The 25,077-nt window shown below is 40.7% G+C and overlaps 3 protein-coding genes across 10 annotated transcripts in view; all 3 read right to left on the bottom strand.

The window, feature by feature from the left end:
- Positions 1-254, bottom strand: part of LOC134082876 (protein NLRC3-like) — a 5,893-nt gene extending 5,639 nt beyond the window's left edge. For all 8 annotated transcript variants that reach the window (XM_062538955.1, XM_062538939.1, XM_062538906.1 and 5 more), the window contains exon 1: positions 130-254. The gene's annotated coding sequence lies outside the window, so the exon portion shown is untranslated. The remainder of the gene's footprint in view (positions 1-129) is intronic.
- Positions 255-4,065: 3,811 nt separating this feature from the next.
- LOC134076561 (NACHT, LRR and PYD domains-containing protein 3-like) lies at positions 4,066-19,894 on the bottom strand. Its single transcript, XM_062531690.1, has 7 exons — positions 19,879-19,894; positions 17,754-19,515; positions 12,641-12,811; positions 11,911-12,081; positions 9,919-10,092; positions 7,950-7,996; positions 4,066-6,519 (listed from the first exon to the last, which is right to left on the bottom strand). Exons 1-7 carry the CDS (start codon positions 19,892-19,894, stop codon positions 5,981-5,983), a joined length of 2,880 nt encoding a protein of 959 aa, XP_062387674.1. The 3' UTR covers positions 4,066-5,980.
- A 166-nt stretch (positions 19,895-20,060) lies between these two features.
- LOC134076556 (E3 ubiquitin-protein ligase TRIM58-like) lies at positions 20,061-24,169 on the bottom strand. The gene is made up of 3 exons (XM_062531682.1): positions 24,025-24,169; positions 23,141-23,254; positions 20,061-20,277 (listed from the first exon to the last, which is right to left on the bottom strand). The coding sequence occupies exons 1-3, from the start codon at positions 24,072-24,074 to the stop codon at positions 20,061-20,063; spliced, it is 381 nt and encodes a 126-aa protein (XP_062387666.1). The 5' UTR covers positions 24,075-24,169.
- Between the last annotated feature and the right edge of the window lie 908 nt (positions 24,170-25,077).

Below are 25,077 nucleotides of genomic sequence, written 5' to 3'. Positions count from 1 at the left end.
GCAATCTAGATCATACGGCATACTTTTAGATGTTACATCAACCTGCACATAACCACACAAACGCTAGCTAGCATTTTAATGTCTTCAAACACAATACAGATATTTGTTATATTTCGTAAGATAACTTACAGTATGTTTCTGAGCTGCTTTCGCTTGTTGGACTGGAACTGTTGTCCCTGAAACCCTGTCACTTCCTCCAGAGAACTGGTTCGACTTGTTAATTTACTGGAGGGAAGGTTGTAGTCTGTAGGACTACCATGTGGGAGGCGTGTGTGTGTGTGTGTGGGGGGGGGGGGGGGGGGGGAATAGAAATAAATAAATAATAATAATAATGATAATGATATGAACATGTTGTCCGTGTGCACAGGCTGCTCCATGTCAGTGTCAGTCTCCACACACCTGTAAACTCCAGACTCTGGCCTCAGGGCCTCCTCTGCCTCTTCATTCATTTTTGACTCTGAGTTTCACTTGACCCGTGCAGGAAACAACAACAACAACAGCAACAACAACAACAACAACATATCAGTGGCCATCCCTTTAACTGTTCCCACAAAGTTGGGAGCAAGGAATTGTCCAAAATGTCTTGGATAATGCTGAAGCATTCAGAGTTCTGAAACTAAGGGACCTAGCCCAGCTCGAAGATGGCCCCTTCTCGTTCCAACATGACTGTGCACCAGTGCACATAGCAAGGTTCATAAAGACATGGATGACAAAGTCTGGTGTGGATGAACTTGACTGGCCTGCACATGCAAATGCAAATGAGTCCTGACCTCAACCCAATAGAACACCTTTGGGATGAATCAGAGCGAAGACTGAGAGGCAGTCTCCTTGTCCAACATCAGCGTGTGACCTCACAAATGCGCATCTGAAAGAATGGTCAACAATTCCCATAAACACACTCCTAAACCTTGTGGAAAGCATTCCCAGAAGAGTTGAAACTGTTAGCTGCAAAGGGTATCCGACGTCATATTTCGATTACGATTACTTTTTGAAACTTCATCATTGCCTCACAGCCTGGCCACTCTCCCTCACATGTGGTGGCAGTGATGACATCCACCAGCAGGGGGCACTGACTTCCATTTAATTTCTATATGTTCACCTAACCATGTGTTGCACTCTCAGGGTGCCTCTCATTTGGGCTTTTACACACCCTCCCTTCCTTCCTCGACCCTCGTCCTAACTGATCTAGATAAAGAATGATGGGGCGGCAACAATGAGATAGTCTATCAAGTGTTATTTATAGATCAGTGGGAACGCCCCTCGAGGATCAAGCATCGAGGATCGAGGAGAGATGTTGAGAGGCACCCTGTCTCTATATTTTCACCTAACCATGTGTAGAATGGAGGATCGAGGAGAGAGTTTGAGAGCCACCCCATGTGTACTGTAGCACTCTCTTTAGGGAGAGAGCAAGGCCTGAGTAGAGGACACGGGAGCTCTGATAAGGTCAAGGTCAAAGTCAAGGTGAACTTTATTATCCCACAAGGGGAAATCCTTGTGGTCATTGCACAAGAACGTAATCTCTAACCAGTCATCATCATCATCATCATCATCATCATTATCATCATCACCATCATCATCATCCTTTATTTTGTCAGACTCAAGGTCCATAAAAGAACACACAAACAAGCCCTATACATAAAAAAAACAAACAGACCAAAAACAAACAGACCAAAAACCAGTAAACACATAACCATAACATATAAGGAAAAATAATACAGAATTATAACACAGAATCTGACAATGAAACAAAAAAATAGATTATTAAACAGCTAAAGAGGATTAAAGTGCAAATATGGTCAATACTTGTAACAAATAATATTTTCAAGGAAAATATTTTATCCTAGACATATTTGCCCATTTCATATAAATAAATAAATAAATACTTTTATTTCTTTTACTTAAGCATGACAGGGTAAAGACATAAATAGCTGAGGAAGAAAATGAAGTAAAAACAACAATGAATAGCAGTACACTTTAACTGTGCTTCAGCGGCATGGAAAACAACACAATTACATTACATTACACTTGGCTGACGCTTTTTAACCACTTGGTAAAAACATTTTTTACGTTTTTACGAGCAATTCGGTAACAACCATTTCAGCAACAAACAAAAAAACCACAATACGTGCATCAAATGAGTGCAATTGATAGACCGTGAGCCAGGGCCTCAAATTATGGAAACCGTTACCGAAAAGGTGGCAAAGGCTACCATACCTTTTCTGAAAGCCTGGAATCTCAGCTTTTCAATGATGTATGATGGCCATCTGACAAGAGTAGCTGTTTTGAGTTATGACACATAATGTAAACTAAGGTTAAAAAAATAATGTGTATAAATCAAGCAGAACACTGGAATATTTTATTTTGATATGTTTGGTATCATTTTAAAGGGGATACTCTGAGCTTTCATTTAAATCCTTTTGTGAACATTTTGGATAAGTACAGCCAACCCTGGAGCTCTTCAAACCTATAATCACACACATTTCCCTACCATTTCCCTGACATTTTTTTGTCTTTTAATCCTGTGGCACCTGGGAGCATCAGAGAAACAAAATCCAAACACTGAAATACTGGCATGACCCTAAGGATTCAGGAAATGTATCATTTACCCATATTATCTGATTTGGAGGGGATGATTTACAGTATTGTATCAGAGATGGCGTTTTTTCAAAGACATAAACAGTAGTGTACTATTACCCTTGGCTAATTTGTTGATAAGTCGAGTTGAAAGTCTGAGGTAAATATATTTTAGATAATAATTATTGATACAGATAATTTTGAAAAAGTTGTTATTCAGCATTCTCAGCATTTGTAGATAGTTAAAAAGGTCCTTAATACATATCCACCACATATCATTTATATCAGGTCCCCACTTTCTTTGAATTTACATTAAAAAAATGAATGCCTTGTTCTCAGGCAAGAAAATACACGTATACACAGGCTGCAATACTGTAAGTGCATGTGCAGGCCATGGTAAAGTGTCAGCCCTAAAACTTTTTCAGAAGAATGAAAACTTCTGTGAGACCTTTCAGAAGGTTGGGGCAGACTGGGCAATGACACCTGAGTGGTATGCAGCCTTAAAGGAGTTCACATGTCAAATGTACAGCTCCAAGTCCAGAATCACCAACATCAATGAAATGAAGTATGCACTTTTTTTGTGCAAAGAAAGGCGTAGAATCCTGGCAGTTAACTCCATGCTCGGATTGTCTCAGGAAGCACGGTCTCAGAGCTAACTATCAATGGAGAAGATGCCTCGAGAACAACCCTGAAGTTCCTTCCCCAGTTGAGCAATGGTGGTCTAGACTGGACCAAGATGGTGACTTACAGCTCTCCATAGACTGGTTCAATGTCTCCATTGGTCCACAAGCAGTACTTGAGTTTCTGTCCTGCTCATGCAAGAGGGACTGTGTCACTCCTCATGTCAGTGTGTTGCACTGTATAACAACTTTTTCAAAATTATCTGTATCAATAATTATTATTTCAAATATATTTACCTCAGACTTTCAACTCGACATATCAACAAATTAACCTTAAGGGTAATAGTACACTACTGTTTATGTCTTTGAAAAAACGCCATGTCTGATATAAGACGGAAAATCATCCCCTCCAAATCAGATAATATGGGTAAATGATACATTTTCTGAATCCATAGGGTCATGCCAGTATTTCAGTGTTTGAATTTTGTTTCTCTGATGCTCCCAGGTGCCACAGGATTAAAAGACAAAAGATGGCAGGGAAATGGCAGGAAAATGTGTGTGATTAAAGGTTTGAAGAGCTCCAGGGTTGGCTGTACTTATCCAAAATGTTCACAAAAGGATTTAAATGAAAGCTCAGAGTCTCCCCTTTAAAATGATACCAAACATAACAAAATAAAATATTTCAGTGTTCTGCTTGATTTATACGCATTATTTCTTCAACCTTAGTTTACATTATGCATCATAACTCAAAACAGCTACTTTTGTCAGATGGCCATCATACATCATTGAAAAGCTGAGATCCCAGGCTTTCAGAAAAGGTATGGTAGCCTTTGCCACTTTTTCGGTAACGACCAACCCCTCTGGCTCACGGACTATGACTGTAGGATCAGCAAGACTTAGTTGTTGTAAGTAGTGCTATGAGAGGAGCTGTAGAGACTCCAATGATCAACAAGCAAATGAGGGCAACTGAATAGATTGCACACCACGCCATTGAATACTCATACTCAGTGACCTATGATATCATATCGGGCTCGTCTGATCTCATTAGCACACTGCACAACTCACATTCATCACAGGAAAAGCCCCACAGTACACAGTGGAAGTGTACCAGTAACCCAGCCTCCCCTGCAGCTGGTTCTGGGCTGGCTAGTAATAACAAAGAATGTGACAAACAAAATGGAAACGGAAGAGAAAATGCTAACTAGCTAGCCAACCTGCACATCCAATACAACTAACTACTATACCACATGTGTAGCTGGCCAGATTACACAAATCGAACCATTGAGCAGTTTGTAAACAAACTAAATAAATAAACATACATACAGTATACATTTCATAAAACATATGTCTTAAACAACCAGTATAAATATAAATATATATAAATATTCATAAAGCATATACATGTATCTAAAACAAACAAATGAAAAAAAAACATATGCACATACATTATACTGTACGTAAAGCACATATCTAAAACAAACAGTGGTTACTAAATGATGCACGGGACCGCAAAATCAGCAAGAAAATAAATGTTCCCCGTGTCACAGTTTGTATGGTTCAGCTAATGTACTGGTGTAATGTAACGGTGCAAGCCATAGGCTACTGTAGATGTAAGCCTGCACTAACAGATGGACAATAGCCCTATGGACCCAATAACAAGATGAATATACCCTTCTACTGACTGGTTAATACACGGCACCCTCTGGTTATACTACCGTCTACTCACCAGCTTAATACACGGCGCCCTTTGGTTATGCTATTGCATAAGCGGCAGTATTAATTCACCTTATTCACACGGCGGCCAAAACAAGTCTGTAGGGTACACAAACCATAGGATTTGTTGTGTCCTATGGATTCACCAGTAGGTGGCGAAATTGCATTAATGATTATAGTCAGTCAGTGTACCCCTTAGGCTGGCTGCAGACTGCTGGTGCAGCATTACAGTAAGAAGGCAAATTGGAACAAAGAAAGCATACGATACCACTCTCCCACGAGTCGACTCTGCTGCCTGATTGAACATTATAGAAATGAACATCCATTACATGGCATAATACTTTGTCTTTGCTAGTTCAAATCACTAAACGAAATCACCACATGGCCTACAGAAAAACGCACGGCCCACAGCAAGAGGACAAGCACCTTGGGTGTGAATTAGGAGCGGCGGCCTCTTCCCTCTGCCCAGTCCCCTTTATAGTGTAGCCAAGTAACCACTAAATGAATACAATTGTAATATATAACAATTTGCTTCCTTTCAAGATTGGGTTTTTCCTCATTGTTTTCATTGTGAGATTACAATAAATCACCAGAAGATGATTATTTTTAAATACCTGTTTTAGTCAAGTTTACCAGGGTTGCCAACAAGTCTGGAGGGCACTGTAAACAGGAGGATATAAGGTGTTTTTTGTGCACTGTTAAAGAGACCCTATGCAACTTTTTCATAGTCATAAAATCGCTTAGAAATCGTTGTTTTGCTTGACTGACCAGTTTTATCGAAAACAGTCACATTTCCTCCCGCCCCTAGTGTCCCTATCCGCTATTACAACCTTGCAACTTTCTGATGAACGATCGTCTGCTGTTTACATCTGGAAGTCAGAGACGCGTAAGGAACAAGAAGAACCATGCTTGCAATTTATATATTTATATATAGCCTATATATGTATAAATGTACACGCTAAAGCTGTCGGGGAAGCTCTGCAGAGAAATATGCAAGCATAAAACGAGCGAAAACGAAAAACGAAACCGAAACCGGAGATGAAATCGCCAATCCTGCATAGTTTCTCTTTAAGTCAAGTGATATGGCAAAGGCATGCTGAGGAGTCAATATATGTAATCCTAAACCCTGGACAAATGGGCTCAGTGAATGTGGAGTGGAACGTGTGCAGGTGGGTGAGTGTGTCAGAGGAGACACTGTAGAATGACAGAGTGCCGGCTGGCCAGTCCAAGTACACTCCTACTCTTCTGGAGCCGGAGGAGGGGGCAGGTATCATAGTGCGATCATCATTGTGCCAGGCAGAGTAGCTGTCCGGAGAACAGTCCAGAGTCCAGGACTTGGCATTGCGCCCCACCAAGCTGTCATTATTACGCAGTTTCCTCTTGATGCTCTTATAGGCCACGGCTATACGAGCTCCATCCCCACTCCACTCAGCCTCCCAGTAGCAGCGTCCAGACAGACCTTCTTTACACAACATCTGAAGCCAGTCATCAAATCTCTCTGGGTGGGCAGGATACAGCTGCTCTTCGCTCACACATGTCACCTTTTTGTTGTCCTCGGAGAGAACGAGTTTGTTATTGGCCGTGTTTGGGTCAAGAGTGAGCTCACAGGCATCTGCAGAAAAACAAGGAGGAGAGAACATCCTCATCAGATAGACACAGCTGCTGCATGAACACACCAGTGGTAGACTGGCCTAACTGGTTTGAGAGGTTCAGTCATTGCGCACAGCTTATGATTTTGAAACAAATTAAAAATGATATTAAAAACCTACAGGGCCATTAACACCAGGACCATTATATATAATGATAACTATAATGATAACGATAGCTATAACTATATCTCTAACCATAACGATAAAAGCGTCCACACTGATCCCAACGATATCGTTCTTCATAATGATATCGTTATAGGTTGTGTGAATGTCGTCATTTATATTAATGAGAACAATATTTTTCTATAGTTATTGTTCTTAGTGTGGACGCCCCTTTAACTGTTTTGAAAACTGAACCAGTTTATGGAGGTCATTGTGCACATCCGACACAGGACAAAAAGCATGTAACTAACTAGTTTGAAACAAATAAAAAATCTTATTAAAAAATAAATGAATTCAATTAAAACTCACAGTGTCTTTAATATCATTTTAGCTTTATTGTGTGCCTGCTTCTCGTTTCCTGATTTCACATTATTCCCATTTGCTACCACTATGCGATTTGATTGACAGACTAGACAGAGAATGGGGGAGTGCGAACAATTGTTATCCAATCACATGATGTTCCTTCAATTGTTTTTTGTTGGTTTGTTTTCAGTAGTCTAGTAACCATGACAAATCATATATTGGGATTTGTTTTGAGTGATGGCTACATTGAGTGTCATTAAATTAGGCCGAATCACAATAGTCCAGCCACAAAACCCTCTGTCCACCACTGGCACATACATGCAGACTGTTATGTATTTGGGGTTGCTCAGACCTGCACTAGAGCAGACAGCCCACGTTCACATAGACACAAACATCCTCCATCCACAAGGGGCGCCAGCTACTTCCGGTCTGCGGAATGGCAGTCGATGGAGAAGTGAGGAACTCAGCTGCTGAGCCAAGGTGGTGACCCTCTCAGTTGCTTCGCCGTGCGATGCCTGAACCGAAAACACTTGGACGGATATTTTGTGTGGGTTCGCGGTGATTTCGTTTCGTTGGTTAGTTTGTTTGTTTGTTCGATATCGTCCTGCATCACTGTGGGGTTTTCCCTGCACGGTGGCTATCAAGAGCAAGCTGGACACCTTGGAAAGGCAAGCGCGAGGTGGCCCGGCGGCAAGGTAAGCTGGCCGCCCCTTTGGCTTTTCATTCACACCTAGCTCAAATACGTTGCACACACCCTGATTGGTACTTGTCCCTACACACACACACACACACACACACACACACACACACACACACACACACACACACACACACACACACACACACACACACACACACACACACATCAGAAAAGTGCATGCTAAAAGCATCTCATTAACTACAGCTGCAGAAACACATAATGACTTACATTTCCGCACACCTGGTCTGAGTCTGATTTCTGCACTGTGGTCCGTACTGAGGAAAGAGAGAGAGAGCGAAAAAGAATGAGAGAGTGATGTGATTTCCTAAGAAAAGTGCATTCACATGCCACTTGACCAGAAACAAAATAACATTTTATTTTTTTTCAGCAGTTGTATCAGTGCTATCTTAACTGATTGTTCAATAATGAAAAAATATTATTAATAGCCTACAATATTTTTCTGCGTTCTAAACGTACATAGAAATGTATGTGGAGTGACAATAATGTTCTTAAACTGTGAAACATACAGTATGATTTTAAACTTTTTTAATGCCGAAGCCTGATCATGATATGATTTTTTTTAGAAAAGGGAGAGAAATAAAGCATACTCTGAATAGGTGCTTTATCTGTTCTAAAAGTATATGATTAAAATAGATCAGCAACTATTTTGTGAACTGAGTAATCAGTTTGAGTAATTTAACGGAGTGTCTATTTGCACCCCTGGTGCAAATAGCCTTGACCACATAGCTGAGCTATTTACACCCTGTGACGTAACAACAAAATAGTATTATTGACTATGGACATCTGGGTGTAAATAGTATTACTGACTATGGACACCTGGGTGTAAATAGTATTATTGACTATGGACACCTGGGTGTAAATAGCAACAATGGCTGTTTGCCCTGTGCATGAATAACAGTGAAACAGTGATCACTATTTACAAATACCGGGTGCAAATAGCATCTGCCATTATAGACACCCCGGGTGTAAATAGTAATGTTCATAATTTGCACCATGGGTGCAAATAGCATCTGCCGTAATTTAAACAACGGAGTGTCTATTTAGCCTAGGCCCCATAGCCGAGCTATTTACACCCTGTGACGTAACAACAAAAGAAACGGACCATCGTGGCAGCAGATGTCCTATCTAAGTCCTAAATCTAACAATTTAGGATTATTAAAACAATATTTTAGATGGGAAAGTGGTGCTAAATTTCCACAAAGTTTGCTCAGTGAACGGGTAAAACCGTCCGTTTGTAAGCAAAATCAAGAAATGCAATCTTTTAGTTTGTTTACCGTTACCTAGCAATCACAATTTATGTGCAATATCTCCTGGGCTTTCTCCACAGGCTGTAGTGGAGTGGGTATGTGATTGGACTTAAGCTCAGGGATTCAAGGTTCAAATCCCTGCTCAGGTTATGCCTTTTTTTTTATCATGGTACGAACGACTCTCTCTTTTCTTAGATGACGTTACCTCGCGGCAAATAAGAGTTTGTGCTTTTTGAACCTGTCAAAGATAAACTAGTTTTATTTCAGTTTTGTACAGTTGAGTAGAAGAGTAGAAGTCAACAGTGGCAGCGCTGCCTGGAAGACAACTCAGAAAATAATTCTTTGAACTAGCTTGCCTTTGATCAAGCTACCACATGACCACTCATCAGCCTAATATTTGTATAATCACTTCCATATATTGTAAGTAACCCAGACATGGCGAAACAGCTAAAAACTGTAGAGCTGGTAAATAGCATACAGGCCTATTGACAGTGTACATGGATAGACATCGGGTGTAAATAGCATTGTTGATTAGACACACCCGGGTGTAAACAGTATTGTTGATTATTTGCACCCGGGTGTAAATAGCAACAATGGCTATTTGCCCTATGCATGAATAACAATGTAACAGTGATCGCTATTTACAAATACCGGGTGCAAATAGCATCTGCCATTATAGACACCCCGGGTGTAAATAGTAATGTTCATAATTTGCACCATGGGTGCAAATAGCATCTGCCTTTAAACAAACAAAAAAGAAAGACAGTAGATTCTCAGATTCCATCTTCCTAAATGTATATGTTCTGATTTCTTTATTCCTCTATTGCAGTAAACATAATATATTTGACAAAACAAATAACAGGAAAGGCTGATCACTTGACAATTGAAATACTTAGTAGCAGCGGTAGAGAAAGATGTACTGTACATACTCAAGTGTCTCCAGTTTACAGTAAGGATCCTCCAGTTTAGCAGATAACAGCTTCAGTCCTGATTCTCCAGGATGATTGTAGCTCAGATCCAGCTTTTTTAGATGAGAGGGATTTGAAGTCAGAGCTGAAGCCAAAAATGCACAGCCTTTCTCTGAGATAAGACAACCAGACAGCCTGAAAAAGATAGACAGAAAACGAGAGAGACAGCAGAGGGATATGGAGGGGATGAAATTACCAACAGCAAAATGGGCAGCATAGTTTTAGCTACACTAACACCAGGATTGTACAGGTATGCCCCTCCTAACACTCATGTCGTCAATCAAAGACAAAACCATCAAAACGAAACAAAAACAAATAAAAATAAAAAACAGAAAAGTAAACGTGTCATAAGTCACACTCAATTATGGCTTTTTAAAAGGCAAATTAACAAAGCCTCCCCTGTGCTACCTCACTCATAGGGAATAGGTGAATAGCTTTACCATAAAGGACTTTTTTTTGTGAAAGGTGAGTGTCAAGGAGAGCAATGACTTTGCTAATAACATGTTGTGTGATGTGATGCAGTAGTGTTAGGTGCTGTGTCCACCAAACGCGTTTTTTGCGCCGACGGCGACAATTTTCAATATAAAGTAGGGCTGGGACTCGATTAAAAAAATTAATCTAATTAATTAGAGGCTTTGTAATTAATTAATCGAAATTAATCGCATTTTAATTGTATATAAATATATGACCTGAGAACAGTGAGAAGTATTTTTTTTTTCACATGGATTTTTAGTATAGCCTACTATTGGATAATGACTGAATACATAGGCCTAAGCTTAAGCAACAAAAATATTGTTTATTAATAAGTCCAACAGACCAGTGCAATTTTTGCCATAAAGTGTAGCAATACCATATTTAGAAATAGTACATTTTCAGAAATTCATGTAGCCTATAGATAGGTAGACCTTCTGTAAACGATAATACTGTGATATCCTGTTAATTGTGTCACCTGTTACCTTGAGTTGAGTTCATGAAATTGTTGTGTCCCTTTAAGGGGAACTGGGGGGCGGAGTTTACGTGTGTGCGTGTGTGCTTGTATGCGGTTCTGAGTGTGAAGTTTCTTTTAGGTCTATGAAAGTTGGACATGGAATTAGGTGCGGTGGATTACTGTTATAAGCGTGAGTTGTGGCTGTAACAGCAACTCGGTTGCTATTTGTTTAATAAATAAAGCTCAGAGGTTTCCCTCAAGTGTCTGGAGTATCACAATACTTTGTCCACGCTAGCAGCTAGCTGCTTTATGTTTTGCACTGAGGTGATACCTGCGGTGATACGTCCTTGTTGCATAGGTTGCACACAACCATGCTCTTATCTACGCTTCCATCCGTTCGTTTTTTTGTAACAACATTTCCCATCCACGGGGCCAACCAACGCGGTCACATCAGCTTCTTTGTTCATGTTCACTGTGCCACTGTGGTTTGTTTTGTCTGAACCGAACTCATGCGCGTTACTTGGTGCTCCAGTATAATCGGTCCGTCTGAAACTCATCCAGTGAGAAACGTTCCGCGGTGCAAAAATAAATAGGCATACGATTAAAATGCGTCAATTTTTTTAACGCATTAATGTTTGTGTAATTAATTAATCGTAATTAACGCGCTAAAGTCCCGGCCCTAATATAAAGTCTATGTAGCTCAGCGTTCACAGCGCTGAGCGCCCTCGGCGGAAAAAAGCTCTCGGCGCTGACCGTTGTTTACTGCAGCTCAAGTTGAAATCTGTTCAACTTTTAGAACAGCGCCGGGCTCGTCAATGTCACTTCACGTTAAAAACCGTCTCTGGTTTTGGTAACTTAGCAACAATAAACACTTATCGAAGCGCCAAGAAAAGCGTTTTTTAACGCTCTCAGCGTAAAAAACGTGATTGGTGGAGACAGCATCTTATCCTTCTAAAGGGCCTTAATTTGTAGAGGCTCTCAAAAATTAATTTAATTTAAAGTTAAGAGAAAGGTGTAAGACCTACCTCAAAATCTGCAGTTTACAGTCAGGGCTGGCCAGTTCCCTGGAGAGAAGCTGAACTCCAGAATCTCCAAATTCATTGTGACTCAGGTCCAGTTCCATCAGGGAGTTGGCTGACTGTACAACACTGGCCACAATACTGCTGGACTCACTACTGAGATCGCAGTCTTCAAGTCTGTTACACAATAACAAGAATTCAGACCATGGGAAAAATGTGGCTGGACACCATAATGTTTATTTCATATACATACAGTATATATCTGGACAAACACACACACACACACACACACACACACACACACACACACACACACACACACACACACACACACACACACACACACACACACACACACACACACACACACACACACACACACACACACACACACACACACACACAAATATTATCAAGATGCAGTCCGTAATTTGGCTTAAACTTCAGAAAGGTTGCTGACATATGTGCTTAAACACCAATTAAATTACACCCTTCTGTGATGATTGTTTACAGTTTGCCCAAATCCTTATTGGTTACAGCCAGCACTGTGCTGCACCAACTAATGTCTTGATGATGCGGGGATTAAGAAGGCATTTTAAACATTGACTTTCCTCAGTAAATTCAACAGACACAAAATGGTACAGAACATTGATTTCAAGCTTTGCCATGACGTGCTGCAAATGTGTAAGATGATCTAATGCTCATATATAAAGTCACTGTAAAGAAATCAACTAACCTCAATATTTTCAGAGTACTGCGGAGATGTATTATTGCCGCAGAAAGAAGCTGAAGTCCAGAATCTCCAAAGGCATTGCAACTCAGATCCAGCTGTGCCAAGGAGTTAGCAGACTGCAGAGATCTCTTCACTGTTTCACAAGACGTCGTGTTCAGTTTACACCCAACAAGCCTGGTAGACCAACAAGGGAAGACCAACTTTTTGTAAAACTTTTTTTTACAATAATCAATGTAGCAGTAGTTCAGACAGGCCATGAAGCCAAGCTAAACTGTCAAAGGCAGCTGATAGCAAACCTGATGGCCCAGCTGACTGCTTTTAATAACTGTTTGATTAACCCATCTAGGCAGTGCTTCTAGTCAACAGTGGGTACCCAGAAGACGATAGATCATGATGGTTATATAATTTAGCAATTTTGTGGATAGCACAGTGCTCAGTGACAGGAAGCGAGTGGGGGAGAGAGAGGTGAAATCAGGAAATGACTCTCACCCCACTTGGACCCAAATGCATTACAGAAGCTGCAGCCAACTGTGCCTCAGAGGCCCCTAATCAGACGATTCTTAACCCTATCTATCCGATCCTATCCTATCTTATCTTATTCCTTATTCAACAGTCAATGGAACAGTCAGTGCTTTTGTGTAAATATATCAGTTGTGTAATCTCACGTTACTTGAGCAGAATAACAATCCACCAGCCTACCTGGTGTGAACTGTCACCATTCATAGCTAAGAAGAGCACATATGTGACCATTCAAAGCGAAATCAGTCGTTTTGCTCACAACGTTATTTTGAGGAAATCAACAATAACAAACTTCCGGGTTAAAATGTTGAATTTCACGTTTTCGTATAATTCGACTGTATACAGTCTACAGTTTCATATCGTGAACGCATTTCACAGAAAAACATACGTTTTGACTGTTAAACCCGGCAAAGATTCAACACATTTGCTGTCATTCCCGTTGTGCACGCGCCGCTTAAAAAGGTGATTTCTCCTCTTCTGGCATATCATGACAGGAGAACCATGTCAACTTTGGATGCGGTTATCTTAGCGATAGTTTGTGTATAGATGGTACGGGTTGAGAATGCTCCTTTCTTTCCCGCACATCGGGAGTCCCGATGCTTCGGGACTTTGTAATTAAAACTGCAACCAGAAGGGGGCAACATAGACCGCCCTAATAATATGAAGGCTCGGCTCATGGAAAAACCCGAGGACACCGCGCTGGTGACACGCGGAGAAAAGAGACATGACGCTCGCAGAGCAACGTTTTGGTCAATGGAGAGGGAGAGAAATGCTCCGCATATCCGTCTCATTTAATCATTAAAATGAAAGTGATGACTGGCGAAATTAATCAAACCACGTTTCAATAAACCATTGTTGAAATGAATGAAAATGGTTTTAGAAAATCGCCTATAGGCCTATCAGAAGGAAATAGCCTTCAATTCAACCTGAAATACTGAAAGGCAACCTTAGATTAATTCATAAATTCATTACAGTTACAAGACCGCATTTCCGTGAATAGGCTATTATTGTTAATGTCAAGGCGAAGACGAAAGAGATGGACAAGATGGACATTTTGGCAACATTTACATGCTAGGAATACTTAGAAATGTGTATAGGCTATTTTAAAACGGAGGCATGTTCATTTTAAACGTACCCAGCACTTGTTATCACAGATCTTGTCCCCACCACTTTTGACGACTGAAAATAAAATGTATTTAACAGAAATCTCTTTAATACATGCCTATGCTTGTCACTTTACTTATAACCGTAGGCTAGCCTACATGCATGGAGAAGATCGCGCATTTTGTAACATTGTAACAATGGATGGTCAGATACGCGATAGGGCAGTGAGGGTGATTCATTGTAACCATCGACTAGCAGGCCTAGGTCCGCAAAATAAGTTTCTAGCAACGTATGTATCGTATGCATGTTCATGTTGATTCAGAGATAGGCATAGACAACCATAGGCTGCTGGGCGTCAAGCTATATGACAGCATTTTATCATGTGGTGAATTAATAACTAACATCAGTTTAACATGTCAGAACTTTTGATCGGCGTTTCAAGTCCATGTGCAAAATAAAGCATATCAGAGATCACAATCTAGCTGTGGCGCAAGTGGTTGAAGCATAGGTATCGAACGCCAGCGTCCGGGGTTCGAATCCCATTCGAAGAACCTCTCCGGAACCCATCAAGACAAAAGGCATTGTTTTATTAAAAGAAATGAAAGATTTTCTGTTTTGAGATTCTTTTTATGTTTGCGATGTCTGCTGAAAAGAAAAGTTAATATGTTAATTCGTGGTTCAGCGCACACTCACACACATTTTTACATTGACATAGTGTCGGGCTCAAGTGTCGTCCTCAGTGCCGCATATAGGTAGGCTATAATGTAGTGAACTGGTTAGACGAGTGTGGGGGAGGGGGAATGATCGCACAAGACAATTGCTCTTCATGAAATGGATCTCACAGACGGCTGTCGATTTTTAAATGTAGCCTACTACACCACTTGCGAAATCGGACGTGGCACATAGCCTAATTATTAGGCTACTGGATTTAATATAGCAAATCCATAGACAAATCCATAGACTGTTCATCCTATATATACAATAAGTATAAAATCCGACAATCCAAAACGATAACGAGATCTCCCAGAAACGAAAAACAAGTTTGTTGAGTAGCCTAGTCCTTCCAACAATCTCAGCTTTTGCGTTTGATAGATAAAAGGCATCCTGTCCTGCTGTATTCCAATGAGAAAAAAAACATCCAGGTATAGGGTCACGGTAATGCAGCATGCATGAATCTCCCCCCCCCCCCCCCCTCTCTCTCTCTCTCTCTCTCTCTCTCTCTCTCTCTCTCTCTCTCTCTCTCTCTCTCTCTCTCTCTCTCTCTCTCTCTCTCTCTCTCTCTCTCTCTCTCTCTCTCTATATATATATAGAGAGAGAGAGAGAGAGCTGGCTTAACAAAGTTTTGTGCGTTATATATAGGCCTAACGCACAAAACTTTGTTAAGCCAGCTCCATACATAACAATAGCTGCCGCGCGCTCTCCCCGGCCTCCATTTAAACTAAGGGCAAACCCATAGCCTGACAAGCCAGACCCACATCAAGATGTAGGGTCTGGACACTCACCGTAGACAGGGCTCAATCGGAGGGGTGGGATAAACAGTTGTCTTTCAAATTCCCTCCCCGCAATAGGATAACGCTAAACGAATCATCTTCTTGTTTTCAAGTAGCAGGATGCGTAACCTTCCCTCTCCACGCAATAGGATAACGCTAAACGAATCATCTTCTTGTTTTCAAATAACAGGATGCGTTACCGTCGCAACTTCTGGTCGCATACAGTCACCATTATGTTAAGCCCACCCACCGATCTATACACGCTGGTGCTGGGGGTTCTCAGCTCCCTGCCTCAATGGATCGTGTCTAGACTGCCCCGCCAGCCAATTTACATTTGCTGCCGCTAGGGGCGTCTAGATTTCTAGGCTAGCAAACCCATTCATTCGTGCCCAAAAAATATTGTCAGTAAGGATAGGTCATATTACCAAATGGCGAACCTCGAAAAATTATTTAGGATATAGAGCCGTGTCCATTACGCACTACAGTTATTTTTTAGGCTATTGTTTTATTTGAGTGTTTTTATCTACCATGGCAAACATAGTTGAAACGTTCGCTCTAAACTTATGTATTTCCAATCGGCTTTCACAATCAGCTACAGATGCGCTGATGATCACCATGAAAACTTGCAATGTCTATACAGGACTGCTTTCACCGCATAATAAAAGAAGCACCTGCATTCCACAGCAGTGCTTATGGCAAGGCTATTAACACCTGTCACTGAGCTATGAACAAGCAGTTATGCTCGAAAATTATCATAATAACAGACACACCTAATTGTATGGCTCTATGTTTAAACACATAAAATTAGCAAGCATTTCCTCCCGATAGCAGCAACGTTTGCTTTCTTTTTCTGTCGGTCCGCGGTTGCTTGGTCAATTGCGCAGCAAATTATCAGATCACCGGACCTAATTTCACTCCATGTCTCGCGGACCAGCAGCAGTCTCCACGTTTCGCGGCCCATAGTTTTGAGAAACGCTGCATTAAAGTGTCATTAAGTTGTAGGCTATATGTTTAGTGTTTTCTTTGTGTGTTTTTCATTGTAGTGTGTGTGCATTGACTAGTTCCTTAAAATACGGAACAAAGAGCGTCCCGTATGCTATCTGTTCAATACAGAAGAAGACTTTAACTATTAGCCTACTTATATATTTCTTATAACGAAACGCGAAGAAAAAATACGAGGACTGACCATCTCGTTTCTCCGCGTTTCCCCCAATACCATGGCGACAAAGAGAAATAAATATGATTTGACATTTAAATGTTTGTAGCGCGCCAGTTTACCCAGTGTGTGTGCATTGAGTAGTTCCTTAAAATACGGAACAAAGAGCGTCCCGTAGGCTATCTGTTCAATACGGAAGACTTTAACTATTACTTATATATTTCTTATAACGAAACGCGAAGAAAAAATACGAGGACTGACCATCTCGTTTCTCCGCGTTTCCCCCAATACCATGGCGACAAAGAGAAATAAATATGATTTGACATTTAAATGTTTGTAGCGCGCCAGTTTACCCATCCCCTACATCAAAACAGCTTAGAATCAATCAAAGAATCAGCTGTGTCGGTGTTAGGCTGTAGGCGATTTCTATAACCATTTTCATTCATTTCAACAATGGTTCATTGAAGCGTCGTTTGAATAATTTTGCCAGTCATCACCTTCATTTTAATGATTAAATGAGATTAAGGAGTCGACTATTGACGGATATGCGGTCTTCATCATTAAATGCAGTTGAAACTTTCTGCCACCTGGTGGTTGTTTGGGTACATTGCCTTAGCCTCGAAAAAAATCGGCTTGACGGCCTGCGGGATCTCTTCGGGAGTCCCGCAGGAGAAGGTGCATTCTCAACCCGTACTCACTGTAATACCCTCGATATACATATCGTTGGAAAGCTTAGTTTATGGCCGTTCACGTGAGCACAATAACTTAATTTAGTACATTTTACCGAAACGACTGGTTCCGCTTTACAGGGTCACATATATTAAAAAATGGTGACACAGAAACTCACCTTGCCTCTCTGAAACATGCCAGAGCTGGGATCAGTCTCCTGCGTCCCTCATCGGATGTGTTGTATTTCTTCAGGTCAAACTCATCCAGTACCTCCTCAGACATCAGAAGCATGTGGGCCAGTGCTGAACAGTGGGCAGGAGACAATTTCTTCTGGAAGCCATTTGGCGATTTCAGGTACTGCTGAATTTCTCCATTGATGGAATGATCGTTCACTTCAGATAAGCACTGCAGAAGACTGATGCATCTTTCAGGAGAGAGATTCTCCTTATTGAGCTCCTTAATGTGCTGACAGATTTGCTTGATGCTCTCTGAGCTGTCGTGTGTACGGTTCAGAAGACCTCCCAAAAGTCTTTGGTTTTTCTCCAGTAATATTCCCATAAGAAAGCGGAGGAAAAGGTCCAAGTGTCCAGTCCTGCTTTCCAAAACATTGGTTACTGCCAGCTTGAGTGACTCTTCCAAGCAGAAAAATGTCCCCAAGGTCTCCATCTGATTGCTGTAGGAGACAAAGACATGAAGTGCTGCCAGAAACTCCTGGATGCTGAGATGTACAAAACAGTAGACCTTCGTCTGGTGAAACACAGATTCTTCTTTAAAGATTTCAGTGCACATACCAGAGTACACTGAGGCTTCAGTGACATCAATGCCGCACTCTCTCAGGTCTTCCTCATAAAACATGACATTACCATTGTGTAGATTCTTGAAAGCCAACTTCGCCAACTTCAGAATAACATCATGTGAATCAAGGATTTGTTCTGTATTTGTATGTGTCCCACTTTGATACTTCTGGTCCTTTCGAATGGTCTGGATGAGCAAGAAGTGAATGAACATCTCAGTAAGAGTTTTGGGAATTTCCTGGGTGTTATTCTGTTCCAGCATCTGCTGAAGTACAGTGGCTGCAATCCAACAGAAGACTGGAATGTGGCACATGATGTGGAGACTCCTGGATGCCTTAATGTGTGAGATGATTCTGTTGGCCTGATCCTCATCACTGATTCTCTTCCTGAAGTACTCCTCCTTCTGTGGGCCATTGAATCCCCGTACTTCTGTTACCTGGTCAATATACTTAGCAGGAATCTGACTGGCGGCTGCTGGTCGTGAGGTTATCCAGATGAGTGCAGAGGGAAGCAGATTTCTCTGAATGAGACTTATCAGCAGAACATCCAAAGATGTTGTATGATTCACACCAGTCAAGAACATGTCCGATTGAAAATGTAGAAATATTCTACTCTCATCCAAACCATCCAAGATGAACACAAACCGACAGTCTTTGTATCTTTCATCATTCAGCTCCTTCAACTCAGGGTGGAAGTCGAGCAGGAGCCTGTGAAGACTATACTGATCACCCCTGACCAAATTCAGTCCACGGAAAGACAGTGGAATTATGAAATCTACATCCTGATTAGCTACCCCATCTGTCCAGTCAAGAATGAACTTCTGCACTGAGACTGTTTTTCCAATGCCAGCAACACCTTTGGTCATTACAGTTTGTATGTCCCTCTGTCCAGGTAAGGGCTTGAAGATGTCATTGCAGTTGATTGGTGTGTCTTCTGTGGTTTGTGCCCTGGATGCTGACTCTACTTGCCAAACCTCATGTTCCTGATTCACACCTTCACTCTCCCCCTCTGTAATGTAGAGCTCTGTGTAGATATTATTGAGGAGTATCTCAGCTCCTGGTTTGATGATGCCTTCAGATATGTTCTCAAACCTCCTCTTCAGACTGGCTTTGTGGTTCTCTATAACTCTCCTCAGAACTTCATTGTCTGTTTGTCAATAGCATAAAGAGAAAGAAAAGAAACCTAAATAAGTATCAAATTGACTTTCATGTGTTCAAATGTGTGTTAGCGATAAAGAAGAGGGAAGGCAAGACAAATATACTGTGTATTAGAATATTTATATTTAGGGGGTGTGCGTGTGAATTGACTGAAACATCAAGTAAACGTCAAGAAAAAGACATACTTGTACTAGTTTTTTGCATGTATACATGCTGGGCTTGTCAACCAGATGGCCGCATATGTCAGGCTAATGAATCTCTGGCCACTTGCTAACGTCATCTACCCATTCTGCTATCAGCTAAGACTAATTTATTTAGGTACAGTTTGCGGCCATTGGGTAACAATGCATACCTTGACAACTCGACATGCCTTTTGACCCCATGTTGTGTGTGCACCCAATCTAGGCTCTTTATAATTACACACATTGAAATGGTCTACATACTGTAAAATGATATGAACAGAAAAATGGAGAAATAAAAGAAATAAGAATACATATGTTACTATATAAAATACAGCATTGATAAAGACGTCCATCACTTGCCTCCACTGACATTACACTGAAGTGAGTGGGACTTGTATCTCTTTCCACACTGGGGACAGGCTTGGTCTCCTGGTAGATCAGGCTGGTCCCAGTAGCTGCTGATGCACTGCCTGCAGAAACTGTGTCCACAGGTGGTGATGACTGGGTCCCTCAATACCTGCTCACACACTCTACACCTGGACTGATCCTGGGTCAGATCAGCACTTACCCTGCAGGTACATCAAACAAAGAACACTTGGACAACTAATGAAGACACGATACTGATGAACAAGCAGGTTAAAATGTGTGATATGCACCCATATTCTATAGTTAGGCAGCCATGGGGTCAGACCTGGTTTTGTCGGTTAAAGTTTTTTTTTTTTTTGCAGAATCTAGTAGACTAGGGGTACCTCTTTAAGATTTAAGAGGGTGCCCGGTGATATCCCTTGGGCAATTTCGTATATTAAAGGTTGGGTACGGAATTCGCAAAACGGCCGGCAGATTTTGAATACATACAACCTCAAGTCCCGCCCTCCATGCACCAACGAAAATTATGCGCGAGAGCGAGCCAGGCTAAATGAAATGCCAGCCTGGCGTCTACAGCACTATGAGCTCTAGTCTCCATACAATCGCTAGGGTTGCAAAGGGGCGGAACATTTCCGGTAAATTTCCGGAAACTTTCTGGAAATTTCCCATGGGAAGTTAAGCTGGGGAATTTTGGAAATATTCAGAATTGGAAACTTTTATGGAATTACAGGAAATTGGGGAATTAATGGGAATTTACGGGAATTTTGTTTTTTACTAGCAGTTTACATTAGCTAGCCAAGACTGCCGTGAACACTGACTTAACTCGACAAAAATGTTTAATGAATTTATTTTAATCCTCGGTTGGCCAAAAAATGCCGATATTACATACATGTATGGCCCCAAACCTCAAAGATTGTGATTATTTTAAAAGTGCCAAGCTAAATCAGACCAGTAATATGACCATATGATTATTAACCATCCCATTAGAGCTTATGCAAAATTACGTTCTTCCATTTACATGAGGACAACAGTGATGACACGCCAAGAACTGGGCGACTCTGTTCGCAAACTTCCCCCAGTTTCGCACCAGTTATTCCCACATGAGATAACGTTTGCAATGACGTTTTCACCGGAAAATTAGGTTTCCTATATGTCAAGTAGCCTATGTTGATTGTTGTGTGCATGTAATTGACCTGTGTGCAGGGTAGAAATTCAACTGAATTTGCATTAAATCAGGTTGTTTTAACTAACATTATGCTGAAAGATGGGTTTTTTCCAACTACATTAAGGTCTCTGTTATATACTAACTTGCCAGATACAATATTTCCAGTTTATTCCCATTAATTCCCATTTATTACCGTTAATTCCTGTATATTCCCGTTAATTCCCATGGAAAGTTTCCAACTTTGAAAATTCCCGGAATTTTGCAACCCTAACAATCGCCCACATCAACTTCCCCAATTACATTCTTTATTCACCTCCAAAGGGTTGTAGGTAATAGTTCCACAAATCAGACAAGGTAGATGATTTTATAGCCATTATGGTAAAAGCACCTTAGTCTACCAGCCCGTTCGTTCGGAAATTCTAAAACAACGATGCATTTTAATACACCAAAATAACATTTGATATAGGCTACCTTACATCTTTCAGTAGCCATAGGTGTGTATATTTGAATAGAATGGTTTGGTTCTTACCAGGGGTTTGTTGATATATTATTCTTAGCCTGATTTACATGACATTTTATTCCAAAAAACATGGCGAAAAATGATTTTTTAAAGGCTGGTATAGTATTTTCTGATTTACTGAATAACTGAATGATATATCCATAATTCCCTCTCTAAAATACTTTTCATCTCTTATGTCAACAAAATGAAAAGGAAAAAAATTTAAACTGGCTTTATCCAATGTTCAGATTTGATCTTTTTACGTTTATGCAAATCAGCGCATATTTAATTACATCATACCTAATTTGCATATTCAAACATTACATTCAGAAAACTTGTAATACATTTATTTTTCATATTGATCTAAGTCAGGGGTCGGCAACCTGCGGCTCTAGAGCCGCATGCGGCTCTTTAGCGCCACCCTGGTGGCTCCCTGCAGCGTCTTCAAAAATGTATGAAAATGAATGGGGGGATTTTTGTTTGTTTGTTTTAATATGGTTTCTGTATGAGGACAAACATTCTTAACGTTTTCCGTTGAGCCGTTGAGATCAGAGAATTTAAGGCAGAATGGACCGAATCATTTGCTTTCATTGCCATTGCGGAAGGATTGCCTGCATGTTTGCTTTGTAATGAGAAGTTGGCGAACAACAAAGAGAAAGACATTTAGAAAGACATTTTCAGGGAAGGCATGCTACATTTGCAGCCTACGACCCAGTTGGGACTGAGAGAAAAAGAGCGATTGCAGTAGCCTACTTCTGGAGAAATTTTGTTGCAACCTGAGAGATATTAAAACGTGGAAAACAACGGTTCACGGATGGTGATTATACGAAGTTGAACTTAAAGCACCATATACAGCGGAGTAGTCACGTGGTGTGTCATTCTCTCCGAGATGCGCTGCAGGGAAAAACATTTAATCATGAAAGCTCATTATGTAGCCTCGTTGTAGCCTACGTAGTCATTTTGATAGTAGGCTAATATAGATAATATACACTTACAGCCTGTGTTGCCTTCATATAAGGCTTACATACGGCTTTTCATTTTTTGCGGCTCCAGACAGATTTGTTTTTTGTTTTTTTGGTCCAAAATGGCTCTTTGAACATTTTGGGTTGCCGACCCCTGATCTAAGTAATCAACTGGTGAAGTTTCCTAGTGATATCTGCTTGTTAATTGTTTTACCCTATTCACCTGTAGCATATCCGCCTTATAGTCAACATATTGGACAAGAAAGGCTTAATATACGAAATTGCCCAAGGGATATCACCGGCACCCTCTTAAATCTTAAAGAGGTACCCCTAGTCTACTAGATTCTGCAAAAAAAAAAACTTTAACCGACAAAACCAGGTTCACCTGGCATACACAGCAACAACGTGCGTGCGTGCGTGCGTGCGTGCGAGTTACTCACGTTTGACCTGATGGTGTTGGTTCATTGCTGAATTTGGGAGGATAATTCATGGACTTATCACTCTTCATGGACACACAGCTGAGCACTGAAGATGGAGGTCTGTGTGTCTGTGATCTGGTTACATAAGGAGACACAAAAGAAGCTTAACAACATTTATTCAGTTCTCTGTTAAGTGTTTACATTTGTCCACACCTACAGTAATATTACAACAACAATACATCCTCCATTGCCTTCCCTAAGCTGCTCTGAAATCAGTTTATAGAGCACACAGAATACATGAATTGAGTATTGCACTGTGTTCTCTGATGCTAAAATAGTTAAAACCTTATATTTAGGCTGAATATTGAAATGGTCCGTTTGACTAAATGGCGCCCTCTTTGGAAACCACAATTGAACTTCAATGGCTGCAATATCTGACATCACAAGTAGGCTTTGTTCTAATTTGCCCATTTTTTAGTGGCTATTTCTAAGTTCAACATTTTCATATGAAGGAGGGCACAACCATGTCTCATGTTCATGATAGCTGTTTGGTAATTATGATTGGCTGAATCGGGTTCTATGCTGTTCCAGCACAAACACACACCTAGCTGCGTCTCGATGTTGCTTGACAACCATTCAGAGAAAGGAAATATATTTCTTGGTGGAGGAATGATCTATGAATAATCGTTACATTTCTCGTGCTGTGCCTTTGTTTTATGAAATATTGCCAGATATACAGTATGTAGTAACCATTTTAGAAAAGTAATAAGCTAGTCAAATCTATGGTTTACACTGATTTTAGAACAGCTAAGGGGGGTTTTAGGCACTCCGCTTGTGTGTGTGTGTGTGTGTGTGTGTGTGTGTGTGTGTGCGCGCGCGCGCGTGCATGTGTGTGAGTTACTCACATTTGACCTGATGGTGTTGGTTCATTGCTGAATTTGGTTGGTTGATCCATGGACTTATCACTCTTCACACAGCTGAGCACTGAAGATGGAGTTCTGTGTGTCTGTGATCTGGTTACACAAGGAGACACAAAAGAAGCTGAACATTTATTCAGTCCACTGTCAAGTGATTACATTTGTTCACACCTACAGTAATATTACAACAACAATACATCCTCCATTGCATAATTAATTGATATACTTAAAGGCACCCTAAATAGTTTTTTTACATTAAATATCAGTTTCAAAATCATTTTGATAAACTGTTAATACAGAGAACAGCATTTCTGCCGCAATCTGAGCAGGTCTTGTTGCTCTTAAACCAACCATAGGAAGTTGCTTTTCGGATTTACTCAATTTTACATTTATTTTGTGTACATCGGTTGCACATAAATGAAATGTCTAGAATCACTCCAGCAGTCCTCTTTCGGTCTACATAGTTGAATCATGCTGTGATAACCCAACTTGATCAAGTAATTCCAATTAAATTGGTTAGGCTTAGGCCTACATTAAATATTTATGTAATGTCAACGTGATTGTGTTAAACAGGTGGCATGAACTGAGAGTAGGCATTCAAATGTACTGCAGCAGCAATGTTAAAGGAAGATAACTTTGACTTTTAAGACTTTAGGATGCCATTGCCATCCTCATAGTCTTGGTGATCAAATGTTAATCCTTACTGAAAGTTAGATCTTAAAATTCACAAATGTATCCAACAAGCAATTAGTACTCTCTTTCCTCGACAACTTCCTTATTTTACCTTTTTCTCCACCTACTGTATTTTGCTCTTACTGTATGTTGCCACTTTTATCAACAGTATTGACAGATGCAGCAGTAATTCTTTGCTCCCCTTTGCACTGCAGCCTGAATGTCATTCTCTTTCTGTAAATTGCTTTGGATAAAAGCGTCAGGTAAATTAAATGTAAGATACAATATGTCACCGAATGACAAAAAGCTAGAGGGGACTGGAAACAGAGACACAAGGAACCAAAACACCTGGCTAGGAAAACACAACAG

The sequence above is a fragment of the Sardina pilchardus genome, chromosome 1 (genome assembly GCF_963854185.1).
Source record: "Sardina pilchardus chromosome 1, fSarPil1.1, whole genome shotgun sequence".
Lineage (NCBI taxonomy): Eukaryota > Metazoa > Chordata > Actinopteri > Clupeiformes > Clupeidae > Sardina > Sardina pilchardus.
The sequence above is the reverse complement of the archived record's forward strand: the minus strand, read 5'-3'. Positions and strand labels throughout refer to the sequence as shown.